General features: G+C 43.5%; 1 protein-coding gene across 5 annotated transcripts in view; it reads right to left on the bottom strand.

Annotated features, from left to right (window-relative positions):
• Nucleotides 1-19,580, bottom strand: part of LOC133349549 (E3 ubiquitin-protein ligase MIB2-like) — a 64,330-nt gene that overhangs the window by 29,683 nt on the left and 15,067 nt on the right. For 3 of the 5 annotated variants that reach the window (XM_061563106.1, XM_061563104.1, XM_061563105.1), the window contains exons 5-16: nucleotides 17,100-17,294; nucleotides 15,452-15,573; nucleotides 14,591-14,698; nucleotides 13,612-13,710; nucleotides 12,917-13,073; nucleotides 10,456-10,691; nucleotides 7,367-7,515; nucleotides 6,309-6,465; nucleotides 5,079-5,233; nucleotides 2,815-2,941; nucleotides 1,936-2,160; nucleotides 244-422 (exon numbers count right to left, since the gene is read on the bottom strand). In XM_061563106.1, the coding sequence (XP_061419090.1) occupies nucleotides 244-422; nucleotides 1,936-2,160; nucleotides 2,815-2,941; nucleotides 5,079-5,233; nucleotides 6,309-6,465; nucleotides 7,367-7,515; nucleotides 10,456-10,691; nucleotides 12,917-13,073; nucleotides 13,612-13,710; nucleotides 14,591-14,698; nucleotides 15,452-15,573; nucleotides 17,100-17,294 (1,909 nt within the window). The remainder of the gene's footprint in view (nucleotides 1-243; nucleotides 423-1,935; nucleotides 2,161-2,814; nucleotides 2,942-5,078; nucleotides 5,234-6,308; nucleotides 6,466-7,366; nucleotides 7,516-10,455; nucleotides 10,692-12,916; nucleotides 13,074-13,611; nucleotides 13,711-14,590; nucleotides 14,699-15,451; nucleotides 15,574-17,099; nucleotides 17,295-19,580) is intronic. The other 2 variants (XM_061563107.1, XM_061563108.1) reach the window with 2 other exon arrangements.

The following is a 19,580-nucleotide window of genomic DNA, read 5'->3' as shown; positions in this document are numbered from 1 at the left end:
TGATCTTGATTTGAAGCTTTCGTGACTGCAGGAATCCTACCTCAGCATTTTCTTGCTGTGGGTGTTCCACCTGACGAGGATTGCTTGTGTTGCGATTGAAACGTCGTGATTTGTTTTATTTTATTTTATTTCTACCTACGTGACTTTACCGAAAGAACCAGTTTTGCTTAAAGAATCAGATTTCTCACGTGAGACCCAGGCAACACGCGCCACCGTGAGTTGTGATTCGAGTGGAGGACATACTTGTAGGCTTTTTCCAACTTTGTGAGGGTTTTTCTCAGCTCGGGTTTCAGGATGTAGTCAAAGGGTGCCTTGCCCCGGGCATTGGTGTGGCGGAGGTTTGCGCCCTCCTTCACCAGGAAGCAAGCAAGAGCTTCTCCAGCGTAGATGCTCCCGGCACCGAACAGGCCAGAGTCGCGCAGCTGAGGCGCACAGCACGAGTTACGCGGTGCACATCACATGGCATATGGCACACTTCACACAGCACGCGTCACATGGTGCCCGTCACGCGACACATGCTGCGCATAACACGTCACACGACACACAGTGCGCGTCATATGCCGCGCATAAGATGGCGTGCGTGTTGAGCCACGCTGCAAACACGAGTTGACCCAGTTAGCCCAATGAACAATGCATCACCTGCAGCGTGAACCCTCCGACTGACTCGCGAGTGCACAGGGAAGTCATTAACCGACGCTAAAATTCCCCATGCCTCCACCATGAAATTATTAAATGTCACGATGCAGTGTTGCCAATCAATCACCTGTTCATATTTGTTATGCTTTTAATATATTATTAGTATTGTGTTTGTATATACTGTCTCATCTAGTAGAGCCTCATTTGGTCCACTAACTTATATTTAAGTAGATAGCTATAAAATGACATGCTAATTTAATAGCTATTTACTTAAATAGTAAATAGTGACAATCTATGTGGACGGTTTTATGCATGTTTTGTGAATACATCATTTTGAATGATGAATAAATCAATGGTTCTGAATATAGACCCATGAATTGCTATTGTATCACTTGGAAAATGTGATTCACTTCACTCGTCATGACATATCGGCATCAAAAGGGACTCATGAGCCAAGAGTTGCAGACGACAACAGCTCAACAGTGAACATGGGTGGAGCAGTGTTGCAGTGGCCAGTGCATTCGGTGACGTGGAAAGGACACTAAAATGGTGCCTGATAAAAAGCTCTCAATTATTCAATTCCACCATCGATTTCCCACGATTTTATGGAAAATAATGCTTTTCATTATTGCCATTGAAATTCCGTGTCTTTCATTAAATCTACAAAAGACAATCCTAATTTTGGTTGAAAATATTTTTTAAGCATTCTCTATTATTGCTTTGACAAATAAAAGCCTCATGGCCCTGCTGTGCGGAGGGTGGAGGTGTGAGCTGGCAAGGGCGGGCACAGATCGGATGGCAAGCGGGGAGCTTGAAGGATGGGGCGACTCTCGCCGAGAGAACTGAGGGGAACCCAACTAACATTGCGGGGGGCTGTTAATGGGAAAAGTCATCCCACTATCTTTGCTAATTTGGTATTTTCAGGATAATTAATTAAGGTTGTAACTATAATTGTGGGTTTTCAGGGTTCCTGTGGCTATGAGACTCATGAATTCAAATCCCAGAAGGAATTTTAATATGTTTTGGTATGGGGGTGGATCGCGCAACTTTATACTGCTCTATTGATATTACTATAGCCAGATGCGTGAATCGGGCTTGGTCCGTTTTTTATGAATATATTTTCTTGAATATTTTTCATACTTATTTATCTGTTAATCCGGAGCCCTCTTGTGGCCAAGTGTGCCCCTATGCGTCGCATAATGCTGTCACATATCCCCCCCCCCAAAATTGTTGCGCCCCTGAGTGGAGGAATTAATGAGTAAAGTTGGCAGAGAGTGGCCCGAGAAAGGAGAAACTCACGATCTGGACGATGGTGCTATCGTCCTGGAGGAGGTGGCAATCTTTGGAGAAGAGGTCGGCCTCCTTGAGCACGAGGTGCAGTGCCGTGTTGCCCCCCTCGTCCTCAACGTCCAGCTTGCAGGCCTCGCGCACGAGAAGGAACACAACGTCCACGTGGCCGCGGCCCGCCGCCAGCATGAGGGCCGTCTGGCCCCCGCACGTCCTCGCGTTCACAGCAGAGCGGCCCTGCGCAGGAGATGCCGTTAGGGTCATGATGTGCATCTTTAACTTGTGGCTATTGCTACAGATTTTAGATTCACCGGGGGAAAGACGATGGTAGTACAAACATATTACTGTGTTGATATAGGGTTATTCTACATTTAAAACATCTCTGTTTAATGCTGATCATATTTTGGTTAGGAGTTGGATGCCCTCTGTAAAAGAGAAGCCTGGCTGGGCAAAACTTATCTCACCATTCAATGAGGCCTGTGGTGATGGTTGTTGCTACTTTTTATAATCTTACAACGGCCATGCACAGGTCAACCAGGCAGTCAGCATCCTTTATTTCACCAGGAAATTAAATAAGCTCATTGAGACACGAAAGAGCACTCCGATTGGCACGGTTGGCTCCGTACAATGTAAAATAAATTCAACATACATACATCGCTGCTTAATTTTGCAAGGTGATCTGGGTTAGATTAGGTAGTGCATGTTATAACTAAAGTTAATTCTTGCTGCTTTCGTTTGTGCTACTGATTTATTGACCTCCCATACTTAAGAAAAATCACATTCCTGATCTAATGTCTCTTGATTTTTGGACTATTTTGATATGAAATACAGACAACTGGTGCCCAGGTGCGGTCGCAGAAATAAAGCACGCAGCCCATGCAGAGGAGTCACCTGCTTGATCAGGATGTGGACGACGTCAAGGCGACCGTTGTAGGCTGCCAGGTGTAGCGGAGCAAACCCATCACTCTTCTGCTCATCCACCAGCTTTGGAGATTTGGCCAGGATCCGCTGTACTGCCCTAGACGCAGCACAAATGCACGGCTATTTGCAGGACAATTTCCATTGCCGTGTAGAGATATTCCACCGTGGTTTGGCATTAGGAGAACTGTGCAAGTGCAGAGTGTCCATGGATGCATCATCCATTTTTAAGAAATAATAATTAAGACTCCGTGATTGTAATTCTGGCAACATGTATTATATATGTGACGTTTTTATTTTTTACTGAAAAGCTTGAGTGATCTTAAACAGGACCTGACACAAATATTGAAACAATGATCCAAGGTGTTGGCGAACACCTGGAACTCTCTCACATCTCGGTACAAACAAAGATAAAAATCACCCGTATAGCCTAAACAGACTGTAGGGACAAGAGTTGTTCGAAAGCACCTATGAAGGCCGGGCACACGAGGGGGTGGGTGGCCAGTACCATGCCCGACCGCCTTTGTATCCTCAGTGATAATCTCCACACACCACTAATTTGAGGCTTAGTTGACCTAGGAGAGGTCCAGGACTGACCGTCAACAAGAATCGAACCCGGCTCGCCGGGTTGATAGCACAGTGCCTTAACCACTGCGCTACTACTCCCCATAATGTCGATTCATATCACATCTCAATACGATGCGTGTCACCAACATCATGGCAAACTCATGCAAGTTTATAGGATGAGACTCAAATGATTATTCATATTACCAAGTCCGTGTACGTGTAGTTAAATTAACCTTGGTCATACTCATATTCTTAGGTTTTTTCGGTAAAGTCACGTAGGTAAAAACATTAAAAAGTAAAATAAAATAAAAATCACGACGTGACTTTACCGAAAAAAACCTAAGAATATGAATCATTGCAGTCACGAAAGCTTCAAATCTAGGACTTGGTCATACTGCTGTGTGATTATCAATAATTAATAATGCATTACACCTTGATGGACTTTCTGGACATTAAAATAAATTTTTTGTAAAAAAATCTGTTAAATTTGACGACATATCAAACACAAGGATTTAATGAGGTGGCCGGTAGGTTCAGAGGTCAGGACTGTACAGACAAAAGTTACTTCACAAAAAAAAACCCATCAGATTAAATTTGGTTAAAATACAGTTCCAACTAATGGTTGTACTGACATGCAACGATCACTACTCTTGTTGGCAGAGTGGGGGGGGAGGGGATGCTGCCCCCTGCTGTGTGGAGCAGAAGTCACTTGATGGGAGCTCAGAGGTAGCTCTGTGATATCTGCTTCTGTGGACCATTCTCTAGCACAAAGGGTTGCAGTGCTCTGTGAGGCATTTAAATGGATTAACAGTCTCATAATGATACCCGTAGCTCAGCTAAAATTGCAGGAAAAGGCGAGAAAAGTCAGATGGATTTTATAGTTATGGTAAAGTTTGGGAAAAATATGATTGAGATTACTTCCCTCATGAATAAGACACTGGCCTACATGGAAATGGTTAAACAAATTCTACTGATTAAAAAAAAAAACATCTTCAATCCAGAAATGTTACATTACACTGTATATAGTGTAGTCTGCATATTACGAAGATTATCATATAAATACATTGGCATATAATGCAAAAGAACCAATAATGTATGATAATATTACCGACACTTCAGAGATTGGGTGCCAACCATGATGCAGATGATTTAAATCATTAATTTGTTGCATAGTTTCCATGACATATGCTGTCCAACTCTTGTTTTGATCCTGGTAAATGTTAATACTCTAGCAATACAAGCAGTGATACTGGTCTGTGTGACATGGCCCAGCGGTAACGTGTTGGCCACTTATTGCACAGGTTCACAGTTGGAATGTGGCAGGCCGCCCTCGTTATTACCGCAAATGAATTAATTACAAAATACCACATACCATTGGTTTCATAGGGGATGTTATCAATTTCCCATTCCATATGTCATCAGTTTTACACGTACATCATCGCAACAGAATTGTAAGCAAAAGGCCATGCGGGGGGTGTGTGGCATAGTTTGGCGCCAGCTATCAAAGAGTGCTGTAGTGTCGCTACAATTCGCTGCAGTGAGTACTATGGCTTTAAGAAAAACGGCGCTACGCCTCTCTAAATAAAATTAATGCCGAGCCGCTTGCGGTGAACAGGACGTCTTGGAATGGGAAAGTGTGAACATTGAGGCAGACAAAAAGTGTTGCTTACAGTTTGCTTCCCTTGAAAGCGGCGAGTTGCAGAGGTGTGAATCCACTTTCGTTCTGCCGCTCCAGGTCGAGTGTCTTCACAGAGGCGAGAGCCTCAATCACCTCCTCGTAGTTCTCAGCTATGGCATCGTGGATCGGGGAATTTTTGGTAGAATCCTGCCAGGAAAAAACACAATTATAGAAATCTTACGTTTACAAGTTGACAATGTGCTACAACTACAGATAGTCCCCGAGTTACGATGGTCCGACTTACAATATTTCGATATTACGATGGCGATAGCGATACGACAAAATTGTAAAATATTTTAAAATTCGTGCGACAGGCAAACGCAACAGCATACGAGGTACGAATCTTGATGAGTACAGTACAATATGATACATTACGATACGTTCAATGCATGTATGATACGTAGCTTTAGCGATTTCATTTTAGGGTTACCACGATACGATATGTTCAATGCATGTTAAAAGTTTTCATAGCAGATAGGATTGTTTCCTGAAAAACTTTCTATTAAATTGCAGTTCATATAGGTAGGCTAAGAATTTACCTTTGTTTTTTAAATTTACATTTTACTGTGCAATACAGTATTGTATCAATAAATACATACAGTATATAGTTTATACAGTACGGTACTGTAAATTGCTCTGTTTTGCTAAATTATCACCATTCTTTAAGACTCCTGGGTAGGCTAGGCCATCTTCGACTTACGATATTTTTGACTTATGATGGGGTCGTCGTAATGCATCTCCATCGTAAGTAGAGGACTACCTGTACAGGGTTAAAATTAATTAATTATAACACTGAGTTTGGTGGTTCAGTTGTAATTTAGCTGTACAATATCAAAAGCAAATGCCCACCTGCAAAATACTAACCAAAATGTATCAAATATAGAGCAACCGCTTGTACACATTCAATTCCTTAAAATTAACTGTGATTTTGTCTTTTCTGCAGGGTTATATGACTGGGACACTGCATAAATATGGCCCTGCTTTGTATGACTATATATTATTTTATGTTAGAATATGTTATTTGTTTGTCCTTGCACGCCTAGGCTGGAATTCCCTCCCATCGTTCCTCTGTGCAGGTTCTCATAACCTTGCCCAATTCGGGAAATGCATTAACTCGACATTATCCATTGCAACTTTGCAATCGCTGCCTGTCGCTGGCCATTGGGCCGGCACTCAGCAACCTCGCCAGCACCCAGGCGAGCGAGCCGGCAAACGACGCTACCTGGGTGTTGACATCGCAGGCGTGCTCGCACAGGGTGCGCGCCACCTCCCCGTAGCCCTTGCGGGCCGCCAGGTGTAGCGCCGTGCGGCCCGCGTGGTTGCGGCTGTTCACCCGCGCTCTGTGCGACACCAGCAGCCCTGCCATGGCCGCTTCATTCCTAGCGAACCCACACACACACGTACGGCAGCCACGTCACCTTTCAATCGCCAACGTCAAGACACCGAGAAGTCGGGCAAATTCATACACCAACGTGACGCGATGTGTACGCATGTATGTTGAACTTCTTTCGCACCGTACATAGCCAACCGTGAAATCACCTCTGCAATTCCCACTGCGATTGAAGTGAATGCGTGCCTTTGTCACTCAAACGTTTTACTTGCAATATAGGGTAAAGCTGCAGCTTAGCTTATGGTATTGGTAACATTATTGATCCAAATGGTTCCTAAAACTTGTGCTTTCATGATACACGCACCTTATTCAATGCAACGATAAATGAAAGTTGGTAAGGCACAACCTTCAATATGTTCTCAGGCAGGCACACAAATCAGCATCAAGACAGATTATACCCATCTCAAATACCCAATATGCCTCCTTTGCCTCTCTTATGCTTTCTTCACTGCTCATTCTAAACATCATCATTGATTTTTGGGTTATTCCACATAATGATCCAGCCAAATGTGTGTCTTTAAGACCCTGCACCTAACAAAGCCAAACAAATTAAACTGCCACATTTACAATAACTTACCACCTCAATTATCATCGTTTAAACTCACAGGTAATGTGAAGACAGTGCTGTACATGACAACATGCAGCCAGATGTCATACAACTTGCAGCGTTCACGTTGCAACAACCATTGGAAACAGTTGATTCGTTCTTTTAAGCAGCAAATGTATTTTTCCACGAATTTTCTTTTTAACAGTTACACAATTATGTAATTTACATGGCTGCTTTTTAAACGAAACGTTCTTTTTAAAAAACATAGGTAAAATATGAACTATGAAGAATAACCGCCTGCAAGGTGTAAATTGCGAAGTTGGAAAGCGCAGAGTTGCGCTACCCGTGTGCCGCGTAGTGCAGGGCCGTGTTGCCCTTGTCGTCGCCAATCTCAGTAGAGGCCCCCGCTTTGAGCAGGGCCTGCGCCACGTCGATGTGTCCCTGGTGAGCGGCCACATGCAGGGCAGTGCGTCCCTCCTGTTGTGCGTTGATCTGCAAAGCAACACCGCCACCACAGCTAGGCATGCAACGCAGCAACAGTCATTCACAATGCCACAAGCATGTGAACGCAGCGCAAGATATGGCACTCAACCGTAAGCCATGAACACACCACCAGTGATTACACAAGTACAAAGATTACTCTTTGGTTCTTTCGGTAAAGTCACATAGAAAATAAAATAATAATAGAATACAACGTTTCGGTTGCAACACAAGCAACCATCATCAGGTAAGAATGATGAAACACAGACACGGAAACAACACAGGCAGACACACATGCAGAGAGAGGCACACACAAAGACACACCGAGTGAGACACACACCAAGACAAACAGAAGGACAACGACTGTGCCGAGGCCTTAAATAGAGAGAAGGAGGGGGAGGGGCCGGGGCAGAGAGAGGACTGCGAAGGCGGACAAAACGAGAGGACCAGCAGACAAACGAGGGGAGCAGTGTGGAATTCCGGACCACAGTGGCCGGAAAATAGACAATGGTTTAGAGCAAGAAAATCGAAAGTTTGAGAAAGCTAATTTAGTAAAATTACGAAGTGTAATGCAATGCAACACAGAGGGTCGGTTAACACACAGTTAACGCATTGTCTGGTTGATTAACGTTCTTCCAAAGATTGCTAAATTACAAGTTGAAAGTGGAACAGACAAGCAAGGAGACATTTAGAGAGAGAAATAGGAAGATTGACAACAAATTTAGTAAAAATTAGAGAGTGTAATGTAATGCAACACAGAGAGTCGGCTAACACACAGTTAACGCATAGCCTGGTTGATTAACGTTCTCCCAAAGATTGCTAAGTTAGACGTAAAGTATGAGTTGTGAGTAAACCCTCCCCATAGAGGTGGTTCAAACTATTTTCTACGTGACTTTACCGAAAGAACCAAAGAGTAATTCCTGCAGTCACACAAGCTTCTAATCTAGTTCAAGTACAAAGATCTCCCCAATAGCCTTAACAGACTGTTGGGGCAAGTGCTGTTATTGAGCACATTTGAAGCCCGGCACCGCACACGAGGAGATGGGTGGCCAGCACCACGCTTGGTCGCCTTTGTCTCACTAGTGGAGATGTTTACACATAGAACCCAGTAATTATTTGAGGCCGATTTGACCTAGGGGAGGCCCAGAACCGATTCAGATAATCGTCACTGGTGTTGGCTGTGAGTGGGAATCGAACTCGGGTAACCAGGTTCGGAGTGCAGTGCGCTAACTACCCATGAGCCATTAATACAACACAAGTGATTAAAGACCACCCACTGAACACACCACCAGTGATTAAAGACCACCCACTGAACATGCACCACCAGTCAGTAAACTTGCTCTTGGCCATTAAATACAGAAACAGTCATGAAAAATCAAGAGCCATGAATGCACTCCCAGCCAATAAACCCCCTGATAGATGAAGGCCTCCCCATGCCATTCCGGTCATGGGTGTCATTTGACCATACTTCACCATACCGGTCAGTGGGGGTTGGTGAAGTTATCTCTGATTAGCACAGTTGGCTACGTACGGTGTGAAAGAAGTTCAACATACATACGTACAAAGAACTCACTACACATTTAATAGTTTTATTTAGGACATTTTTCAATAACTTTTGTTTCATATATTATCTGAACAGGATTTTAATAATTGCATTAGGATGTTTTGTTTCTGGGGAGGGGACCACAGTCAGTCAACTAGAGGCCCCTAGTGATATTGTACTAACTTCAGCAACAACAACAACAACAGAAAAACAAGGATGCTCAATCGTTATTCTGTTTTTGAAGATATGCCGATTGTAACATGTGAAACTTGTGCTGGGGGATATAATTCCATGGCTTTATGGGAAAAATATCATTAGCACATATGTAGTGAGTCCAACTGAGTCACAGACATTATCTTAGGAGCAACACTATTTATTTACACAACGGTACGTAACATAACACAATCTACACTCGGGTCTCGAATGCCCATCTAACCACGCTACGGCAGAACTAGATACGGTTCGCTATCCCGGTCTGGACCACAAACATGGCTAGAGGCTTCTTCTCCACGACGTGGATCTTCATAACATCAGCACACGAAGAACCCCGAGCTCTCCACGGGCTGGGGCTGGCTCCTCCCTTCACCCCGCCCACCTTCCAGATCTCTCGAGCTCCTTCTCGAAGGTTCCCGAGAGCTTTTTGGTCCACATGACCGCCCCGAGGCCCCCGTCCACTGGTGCCCCCTTTCCAATATCATCCGGTCACGTGTCGGCAGGTCAACCAGCGTATCATGCCCCAACGTAACCCTGGCTGGCTGACACTCCCTCTCGCTCCCTCACCGGGAGCCCGCACCGCACACTGCTCGCGGTGCCTCCGCGCTGACCAGCGCTCACCCAAGCCCCGCTAGGGCTGGTACTACACCCCGTAACCCGGGCTGCCCATAATGACAACACATTATCCGCCTTGGCTTCGTAAGCCCCGGCACCATACAGTGACAACCACAGTCACTACACATAGATGGGTATCCACAAACGTACAGAGTACATTTACAATATCAGCATGTTTAGTGGTGGTCTCCCTGTTATAGGTTGAGTCACAAACCGCACCTCTCTATAACAAAGGCTCAGCCTTTGTTATGCAGTCTATTCTTAGTCTTAACCCTCACCTTACCATATTAATAAAAAGTATGCGGCCCTTGCCCCAACACCTTCTCCAACCATTATATAAACGGAGTGGTAGCTTCTGAAATCTCTCATTTACTTGATACAGCTGTCGTGGCTGTGACGGTACCACCTGAAGACGGAAGCTTGTGTTGCCTCCGAAACGTCGTGATTTTTATTTTATTTTACTTTTTAATGTTTTTACCTATGTGACTTTACCGAAAAAACCTAAGAATATGAATCATTGCAGTCACGAAAGCTTCAAATCTAGAATTAGGCTGAACAACTTTAACGTGATAATTTGTTACCTGTCCAGGGAATAGCTGCACGAGCTTCTGCACATTTCCCACGTTTCCCTGGGCAGCTTCAGAGATGAGCTGTTCTGGCTTCAACTCCTTTGCCACCACGCGGGGCTGACTCTGCCGGGCTGCACTCCTCGCTGCAGCATCCGCTTGCTCCTCTTTGTCATTGTCATCATCATCGTCGTCGTCCCCTTCAATGATATGACTCAGTAGCAATTTCATCAGCAGCCCCGCCAGTGGATCTGTAAGAAACCCAAGTGTTGAATGAAAGCTATTTATTTTAACTTGGGAAAGATTAAGAATGCTGGATTCAACCATACAGTATCTTCAGAGGCTGTACAGACACATTGAACCTCATATATGAGGGGCAGTTCAACTGCTTGAGGAAATGTAAAAAAAAGTTATTTAAACTTAATTTTAGGACTACGATACAGGGTGTTTTAAAAATATGGACCCGATTTGAAATCGCTATATCTCTGCAACCACGAACCGGCCATGAATGAAACTCTTACCACTTTAAAGGGCGGGGCATATAGTTTCAAATGATTATCGCTAGATGCCTCAGCCCCTAGCCTCAGTCATTCGCAAGACACACTGCCTCAACGTTGGATAGGTCGCATGGGACCCCAAGATTTGGCGCTACACTCTTGGCCCCCAAAATCCCCAGACATCACACCCTGCGACTTTTTCTTGTGGGGATACGTCAAAGACCGTGTTTTTGTGCCACCATTAGCGACTAATCTGGATGACCTCAAAAAGAGGATCACGGCAGTGGTGACTTCAGTGGAAGAAGACACTTTGAGAGGCGTTTGAGACGAATTCAACTATCGTATCGATGTTGTCTGTACAACAGGTGGAGGGCACATAATGATTTATAAAATGGTTAATAAAACTTGATAACTCATTAAAAGTTTATAACTTTTTGTGTAATTGTAACATGTTGCCATCGTGAAATATACTTCTATGAAATTGGCTCAATTTTTTTTAACCACTCTGTATTTTACACCGCAATGCTCATACTGACAATTACACCTTGTATCTGTGAATGCTATTATCAATGAGGAGGGCAGGAGGTTCTGTAGTCGATGTAATTCTCCACTGCCCTAAGGGATGCACTATTAATTTGGATGATAAAAAATATAAGAATAGGCTTTACCCTTTCTGAGAATAAAACAGGAGTTGTGTTAAGATGTTCAATCACCAAATAGATACATTTTTCAAAGCATCAAGTCTGCATGAACCGCACATAATTGTGGCAAAACCTGCATACAAACATGCTCTGATTATATAATGCATTGTCCTTGAAACTGATTGGCCTGACGATGGATGGGTCTCGCCAAGTGGCCCTGTGCGCCCAATCAAGGATCAATTTATAGCCCATCATTTCTCCAGAATTGATCCATTGAGTACCACTCTGTGCAAAGTCAACAGTGGTGGCCTATGTAGAGAATTGCCCCTTACGAATTTCCAATATTAGCCGAGGACTCACGATCAAAATGGTCAAAACTCCTTGACTTGTAGTTGCTGAATGGGTTGCACAGTAAATCATTGCCAGATTCTTAAGTTTACGTACATTATGTCTCATCTCAACAAGGTTAATGTTGTAAAAGCTTGTGCAATAATTGTAATTTTTATTTAAATCTGTACCCCAGAATAAAATTACTCTCTCTTTTAAAATGTATGCATGTACATGTCTAACAGTTGAAAACTTATAACTAAATGCAATGGTCATAATGATTAATTCCATCAATAATTCAAATGAAGTTTACAGATTCAAGGACACAATATAATTTTATATTCGATTATTTTTAATTTGTGAGACGTGGACTTTATAGCGGTGTGTATATATATAATCAGTAGCATACCTGTCAACCCCTTATCAGTGCCTATACATTTCAACGTTCATCCTACAAAGACCCACAATAAGGGAGAAACCCAAACAAACATAGAAAAAAAATTCACTGAATTTCCCTATACAAGAATACGGATAAACCATATGGGTTGCCAGGTATGCAGGAGTGTTAATAAAAATTATAAAAACAAATTAATAACAAAAACAGATCCTAGAGTTGAAAATCAATGCTCCCACATGGTGAGTGTCAGAAGTGATTAGAATCAGGCCTAACAAATACTCTGTATGAAGATAAATCTTTGTGTATTTACATTTATCCCCATTGTCATTCCTTGCAGCTGGCTTCAAGGTAAAGGGGGGGGGGGCAGCGTTGGTCCAGAGAAACGAAAATACTGAACGGTTCATTCGTGACAATAACGGGGGAATCGAGTTAATCACCCTCGACGAGTGAGGAGCAGCCTGGTCTGTTAAAAAAAGTGCGCGTGTACGAGCAAGCTTAATCAAAAACCCGGAAAAATCTACCCGAGACTGAACTGTATGCACGTGCAGACAGTGTCGCCCCTCGGAGTGGAAATGGCTCCAATTCTCTCCCGCGCGCAGCTCTCCTCCTCCTACCTGCGGCGCTGTCCTCGGACATCTCGGCCAGATCAAGCGACTTCGGGTCGGCAGTGCTGACGCAGGCCGGGTTAAAATTCCAGATGTGGCCTCCCAGAGCCACACGAAGGTCACCACTCGGAAGCACTTTTACCACCCGGCCCACCCGACCCAGCGTCTGCCAAGAGCACACAAGGGACGCCGCTTCAACCACTTGCATACAAAATCGGTGTGCGAATCCCATCCTAGTATGAGGCCACTATCATTCATGTACTTACACTATTTGTTGTTTGTTAAGGATGCTTCAAATTGCCGTGACTATGTAAGACTATAGAGCAGCGGTGGGTAACCTGCGGCCCGCGGGCTGCATGTGTTCCGTCGAGCCCTCGTGGTGGCCTGGTCTCAGTGTGTCCCTAGGATGATGCGTGGGGTAATGGTTAGTGCACAAGCACGATGTCAAGCTTGTGGCCCACTGAAGTGGAGGAGGGCCGCTCATGTGGGCCACTAACTCGTTTGGGTTGCCCATTACTGCTATAGAGCATTCATTACTTTTATACAGTAATGTACAGTCCTTTACAGTAGACTGATGGATGTATTCACAGAATACAACGACTGAGTGCTCCGGGTGCACCAGATAGGAAGGGTTGGTTGGCAAAGTGACATCGCGAGGCAGGTGTGGGTGCTTCGTGCGGCTGGTGTCTCAAGTAATGTCTTACCTTGGTCATGGGATCTGCCCATCCCCCATGGCCCAACTGCAGCCGCTCCACCTCCGCCTTATTATTGCCGATTCGAACTGTGTCACCCACAGAATACACCTGCAACGGACGTTTTTTAAAATAAGCACAGATTTGTGAACGGGTATAATTTTACACCCCATCGCCACACTAAAGCTTATGAAGTCATCATCGTGCAATGTCCCTTACATCAGTTCATGAGTGACACTGGGGTGAAACCAATGTCTGCCGTGGTTATTTCTCTCTAGCTGGTATCACTACTTCACTCACTTTCAATCAGTTTCAATCTAGATGCCTCACTCCTGCATCCATCCCCTTGGCTTTTCTGTCTTACCTTACTCCTGTTCCCATTCACTTCCGCGCATGCAGCGTCGCTAATTGCAGGATCCTGTCTGGCCTCATTCCCGCGACGTGTCCGGACCACTGCATCTTCTCTCCTTGACCTCACTCCTGACCAGTCTTTACTTCACTCCTGACCACTGTCTTACATCGTCAATTTCATTCTCTCTGCAATCTTGCTACTTCATTGTGATAATTTACCCGTTATAAAAAATATACACAACCATCAGCATCAACGCCACCATCCGCGATTATCATCGTCATTTTTGGCATCATCAACGCACATTTTTACGAGGCTGAGAAAAGTGAATAACGGTGATAAATGATCGCTTTGTATTAGAATGCACTTGCTTACATATAAAAACACGAAAACAAATCTAATATATCTAAATAAACTTTAACCCTAGTTGAGGCACCGTATTTCATTTGTGTATATTTATTTCGTAAATAGGTCTGATCATTTTCATCCACTAAACTTAAAATTTTCTATATTTTCAGTTATTCACATTTCTAGAATTATCGTTTATTAATGCTATACAGGAAGGGCTAAAGATCAGAGATATTACAATCCAAAACGACTGTGTTGTAATTGCAAATGTGATATGCATTGTGCTGTCTTTACCTTGATGAGACACTTGGGGTTGTAAATATACTTTGCACCGTTGCTGTACACCACCAACACATCACCATTGTCAATCAAACCAGCCACTTTTCCAGGACGTGCTGCAATCTACGCAATACACAGAATAACAAACATGTTAAAATATGAGACAAGGATAACAATCTCTTAAAACGCATCGCTGAACTTATACAAATGTGACTTTGCAGCAAGTATGCTACAAGCCTGTTGCCTGCTTGTTGCACACATTGTTAATTTCATAGCAAAATAACGTTTGTAATTTGAGTAAATGCAGGAGCAGTGGTGTATCTAGTTTATAAAGAGACCTGGATCAGGACCGCCAGAGGTTCCTGGGAGCCTGGAGCTAAAGGCCTGGAAGAGACTGCCACATGGGGTCCCATTATTGAATAAGTCGCCGTGGTGGCAAGATATTAACTCCCTCGCCTGGTATGCAGGATATCGTGGGTTCGATCCCGACCCAGATACCTGTATATTTTGAGTTTGCATGTTTCTCTCCCCATGGTCATGTGGATTTTTCTCCGGGTCCTCTGGTTTTTCCCCTCCACATTTAGATACATGCACTTAAGAGTATTTGGCTGCTATGAATTTCCACACGATAAGCCACTTTGTTGAGCTATCATTTGTGGCCAGGTCGCTTCTGAAAAAGAGCTACGTAGCTGTGGGACTTACCTGGTCAAATAAAACATAGTTTAGTTTTTAGTTGAGTTCAGTAGAATCGTGACAACAAATCCAAGCCCGTTGTGGGACTCTCATCTATGTGAGGCCTGGGAAAAAATTGTCCCTTTGTCCACCCACCCTTACCCTCTGGGCAGCCCTGACCGAGATGTCTTCCCATACTCTTACCAATGCCATAGCAACTGAGAATCCACCATGCTCCTGCTGCAGTACCATGAGGGTCTGTCCGTCCACTCCGCACCTCACGGTGTCGCCCAGACAGAAGCCCTGCTCAATGCTGTCCCCCTCACCTGAGCACGCACACATGCACGCACAGGCCACAGGATGCTCTGGTAAAAACGTGGCTGCTGATGACAGCAGTGAGCACGGCACTTAGAGGCCTCTAAAATAAGGGGTAACGGGGTTCAGTCTGTTACCATCGCCGGGCAGAAGTCTCCGCATAATCTTGTATTTTTAGCAACACGAGATTGTGACTGAACAAGCGTATGCCGAGGACCCAAGCTCGCCAAGTCTATGCCACCAAACCCTAGGTACCATCAGGGGCAGTATATTGTACATTTAACTCAGAAATCCACCCGAATGTGGACTGGATTCACACAATGCACACCTCTACAGCGCAGGATAAAGCGTGGTATCTTTTAATATAGTACACACAAATAATCTGGCGATCTAAGTTCGATTCCCAGCCACGGCTAACAACAGTGTCACATGATATCTGAACTGGTCCTGGTCTCTCCTTCTACAAAACCCACACTGACAAGCGTGGTCAAGTAAGATCAACCGGCCCCCAAGACCACCTTCACAGCCCCCACGACCAACAAGCTGTGGAGAGGTCTTAATATAGCAGTGGACTGATGAATGACAACTGTAAGATATTATTCTATTGGAAATTATTACACAAATGTTACCTACTTGCATGCAATATTCTTCAATACATAAGGTAGGCTGGGGTAAGAGGCCTGTGTGGGGTATAAGGCATTTCTTGTCTTGGTGCTAACAGGACAAGAAAGGCTAACAGCAATTACGTCATCAGCCATGGTCAGGTTTGAGGTGCAGCTCAACAGACAAGCCACATGTGAACACCAGGAAAAAAAGGCCTTTTACCCGAGGTAGGCCTATTATATTATGTTACTATACCTTTTCCTTTAGCCATGTGTTCTGATTCTATTTGTCACATAACATGTGCTTGATCACTGGGTCAAGCACGGAAAACCCACGGTAGTGTAATGCCCACCTTTAATTACACTCTAATATTTTTATTTATTTAAAGTAGCTTATGATAAATTAAGAAACACGTGGATAATCACTTGAAGGTTTGCATCATGATATTACGGAATATAAGATGACCCCTTCTGTGATTTCAATGGCATATGGTTTGGCAATAGATTAATAATTAAGTGATATAAAAAACACACACAAAACCTAATGACACATAGCATAAGGGGATAAAATATGCATTAGCTATTGAACATAAGTGTCTTCTAAAGCATGTTAACTCATGTAGTAAAATTGCACACGAGTCTTTGGCGTGAGCTGGTTTCAGCAGTTGCGGGACGAGTACCGCGTCCGTACAGAGCAGCGTGCTGGCCCTGTCAATCAGAATGTCGGCAGCCATGACAGGATCACAATTACAGACGCAACAACTGCGGCAGGAGGCTCTGCCTTACCAGGATCGGCCGATCGTAGGAATTGTGCAAATAATTAAAATCCTCTCACAAAGTTAAAAATGAAAACCCATCATCTTCTGCAGACGAAAGGATGCCGTGGAGATGGTAAGTTCTCCAGGCCATGGTGGATGTCCGATTAGAGGAGGCACCTAGGCAAGACAAGTGGTCTGGGTAGTAGTGGCGTCCACTGGAAGTTGGGCTCGCAAGCTGCAGGTCCATTTTTCCGGAAGCGCCCAGTCGGTATGAGTTGATCTCGCCTCTCCAGCGAACTTGGGCGGCGTTCCTCTGACTGGTGCTATCCCAACCTTTAATGGTCAACACCAGGCCCTTTCCGCCTTCTCCGCCTGGGACAGAGTAAGAGAGGGTTCAGCTGTCAATGAATCATGAGGTGACGGCAAAGCTCACAGGGACAACAAAGTTCAAGTGCATTCCCAGTTTAAATGCTGCTGCTGTGTTACGGGTGGGGCTACATTCACTGCTCTCACAGGATAAAATGGCAGAAAATAAATAAACATCAATCTGTATCTTTACATAAAAAGAACATCTTCTCTAATCCATTAATATGTTTATTGACTTTCTATATATATTTTTAAATAGCATTTGTTTAAGCACACTAGTTTCACACTTATAGAAAGGATCGGGCATGCAGACAAATACCGTTAGATTAACAGATACTATTGGAGAGTGACAGTAATATGGTCAATAACATCTTCTAAACCAGCAGATAATGATCTGGTGCGATTACTCGCAACTGATGTTAGCCTTGGCCGGTTTTGGTTCAGTGAACTAATCACAACGCCACCACACCACATATCTGAGCATAATACTTGATACACTTATTCTTTGGTTCTTTCGGTAAAGTCACGTATAAAGATAAAATAATAAATTAAATAATAGCATACTACGACGTTTCTATTGCAACACAAGCAATCATCATCAGGTATAAAAGAAATAGCAACAAAAATCTAACCAGAAAACTATAGACAGACATATAAGCAGACAGACATCATATACATACAGAGAGAGAGAACACATATCAGCACAAAGAGAGAGGTCGTCTCTGTGACGGGGCCTTAAATATAGAGAGGGAGCGGGGGCGGAGAGAGGGAGGGGGCAGAGAAAAAATTACCATGTCAATGAGTGGACAACGACGTGGTACGGTACGCAAGCTTGAAAATTAGGAGAAAGACACACTAAAATTAAATAACCTAGTAAAATATCGAAATGTAATGTAATGCAACACAGAGAGTCGGTCAACACACAATTAACGCATAGCCCGGTTGATTACTTATGTCAAAGATTGCTAAGTTAGAATTTAAGTGTGAAAATTCCAAAGAGAGGACACAGGCAGAGAGAGAAAACCAAAAAACCAGAGAGAGAGGAAAAAGATAAGCATAAAACTTCCCCATAAAAGTGGTTCAATCTTAATTTTGGAGCTTTCGTGACTGCAGGAATTATTCTATGGTTCTTTCGGTAAAGTCACGTATAAAGATAAAATAATAAATTAGTCACGAAATCTCCAAAATTAAGATTGAACCACTTCTACGGGGAAGTTTTAAGCTTATCTTTTTTCTCTGTCTCTGGTTTTTTGGTTTTCTCTCTCTGCCTGTGTCCTCTCTTTGGAATTTTCACACTTAAATTCTAACTTAGCAATCTTTGACATAAGTAATCAACCGGGCTATGCGTTAATTGTGTGTTGACCGACTCTCTGTGTTGCATTACATTACATTTCGATATTTTACTAGGTTATTTAATTTTAGTGTGTCTTTCTCCTAATTTTCAAGCTTGCGTACCGTACCACGTCGTTGTCCACTCATTGACATGGTAATTTTTTCTCTGCCCCCTCCCTCTCTCCGCCCCCGCTCCCTCTCTATATTTAAGGCCCCGTCACAGAGACGACCTCTCTCTTTGTGCCGATACGTGTTCTCTCTCTGTGTATCTTTATTATGTCTGTCTGCTTATATGTCTGTCTATAGTTTTCTGGTTAGATTTTTGTTGCTATTTCTTTTATACCTGATGATAATTGCTTGTGTTGCAATCGAAACGTCGTAGTATGCTATTATTTAATTTATTGTTTTATCTTTATACGTGACTTTACCGAAAGAACCAAAGAATAATTCCTGCAGTCACGAAAGCTCCAAAATTAAGACTTGATACACTGTATCTTGTTACATACAGTGAGGGAAAAAAGTATTTGACCCCCTACTGATTTTGTACGTTTGCCCACTGACAAAGAAATGATCAGTCTATAATTTTAATGGTAGGTTTATTTGAACAGTGAGAGACAGAATAACAACAACAGAATCCAGAAGAACGCATGTCAAAAATGATATGAATTGATTTGCATTTTAATGAGGGAAATAAGTATTTGACCCCTCTGCAAAACATGACTTAGTACTTGGTGGCAAAACCCTTGTTGGCAATCACAGAGGTCAGACGTTTCTTGTAGTTGGCCACCAGGTTTGCACACATCTCAGGAGGGATTTTGTTCCACTCCTCTTTGCAGAACTTCTCCAAGTCATTAAGGTTTCGAGGCTGACGTTTGGCAACTCGAACCTTCAGCTCCCTCCACAGAGTTTCTATGAGATTAAGGTCTGGAGACTGGCTAGGCCACTCCAGGACCTTAATGT

Source organism: Lethenteron reissneri, chromosome 30 (assembly GCF_015708825.2).
Source record: "Lethenteron reissneri isolate LAM-NWPU_2019-01 chromosome 30, ASM1570882v1, whole genome shotgun sequence".
NCBI classification, from domain to species: domain Eukaryota; kingdom Metazoa; phylum Chordata; class Hyperoartia; order Petromyzontiformes; family Petromyzontidae; genus Lethenteron; species Lethenteron reissneri.
Note: the sequence above shows the minus strand (reverse complement) of the source record. Positions and strands in the feature narration are given on the sequence as shown.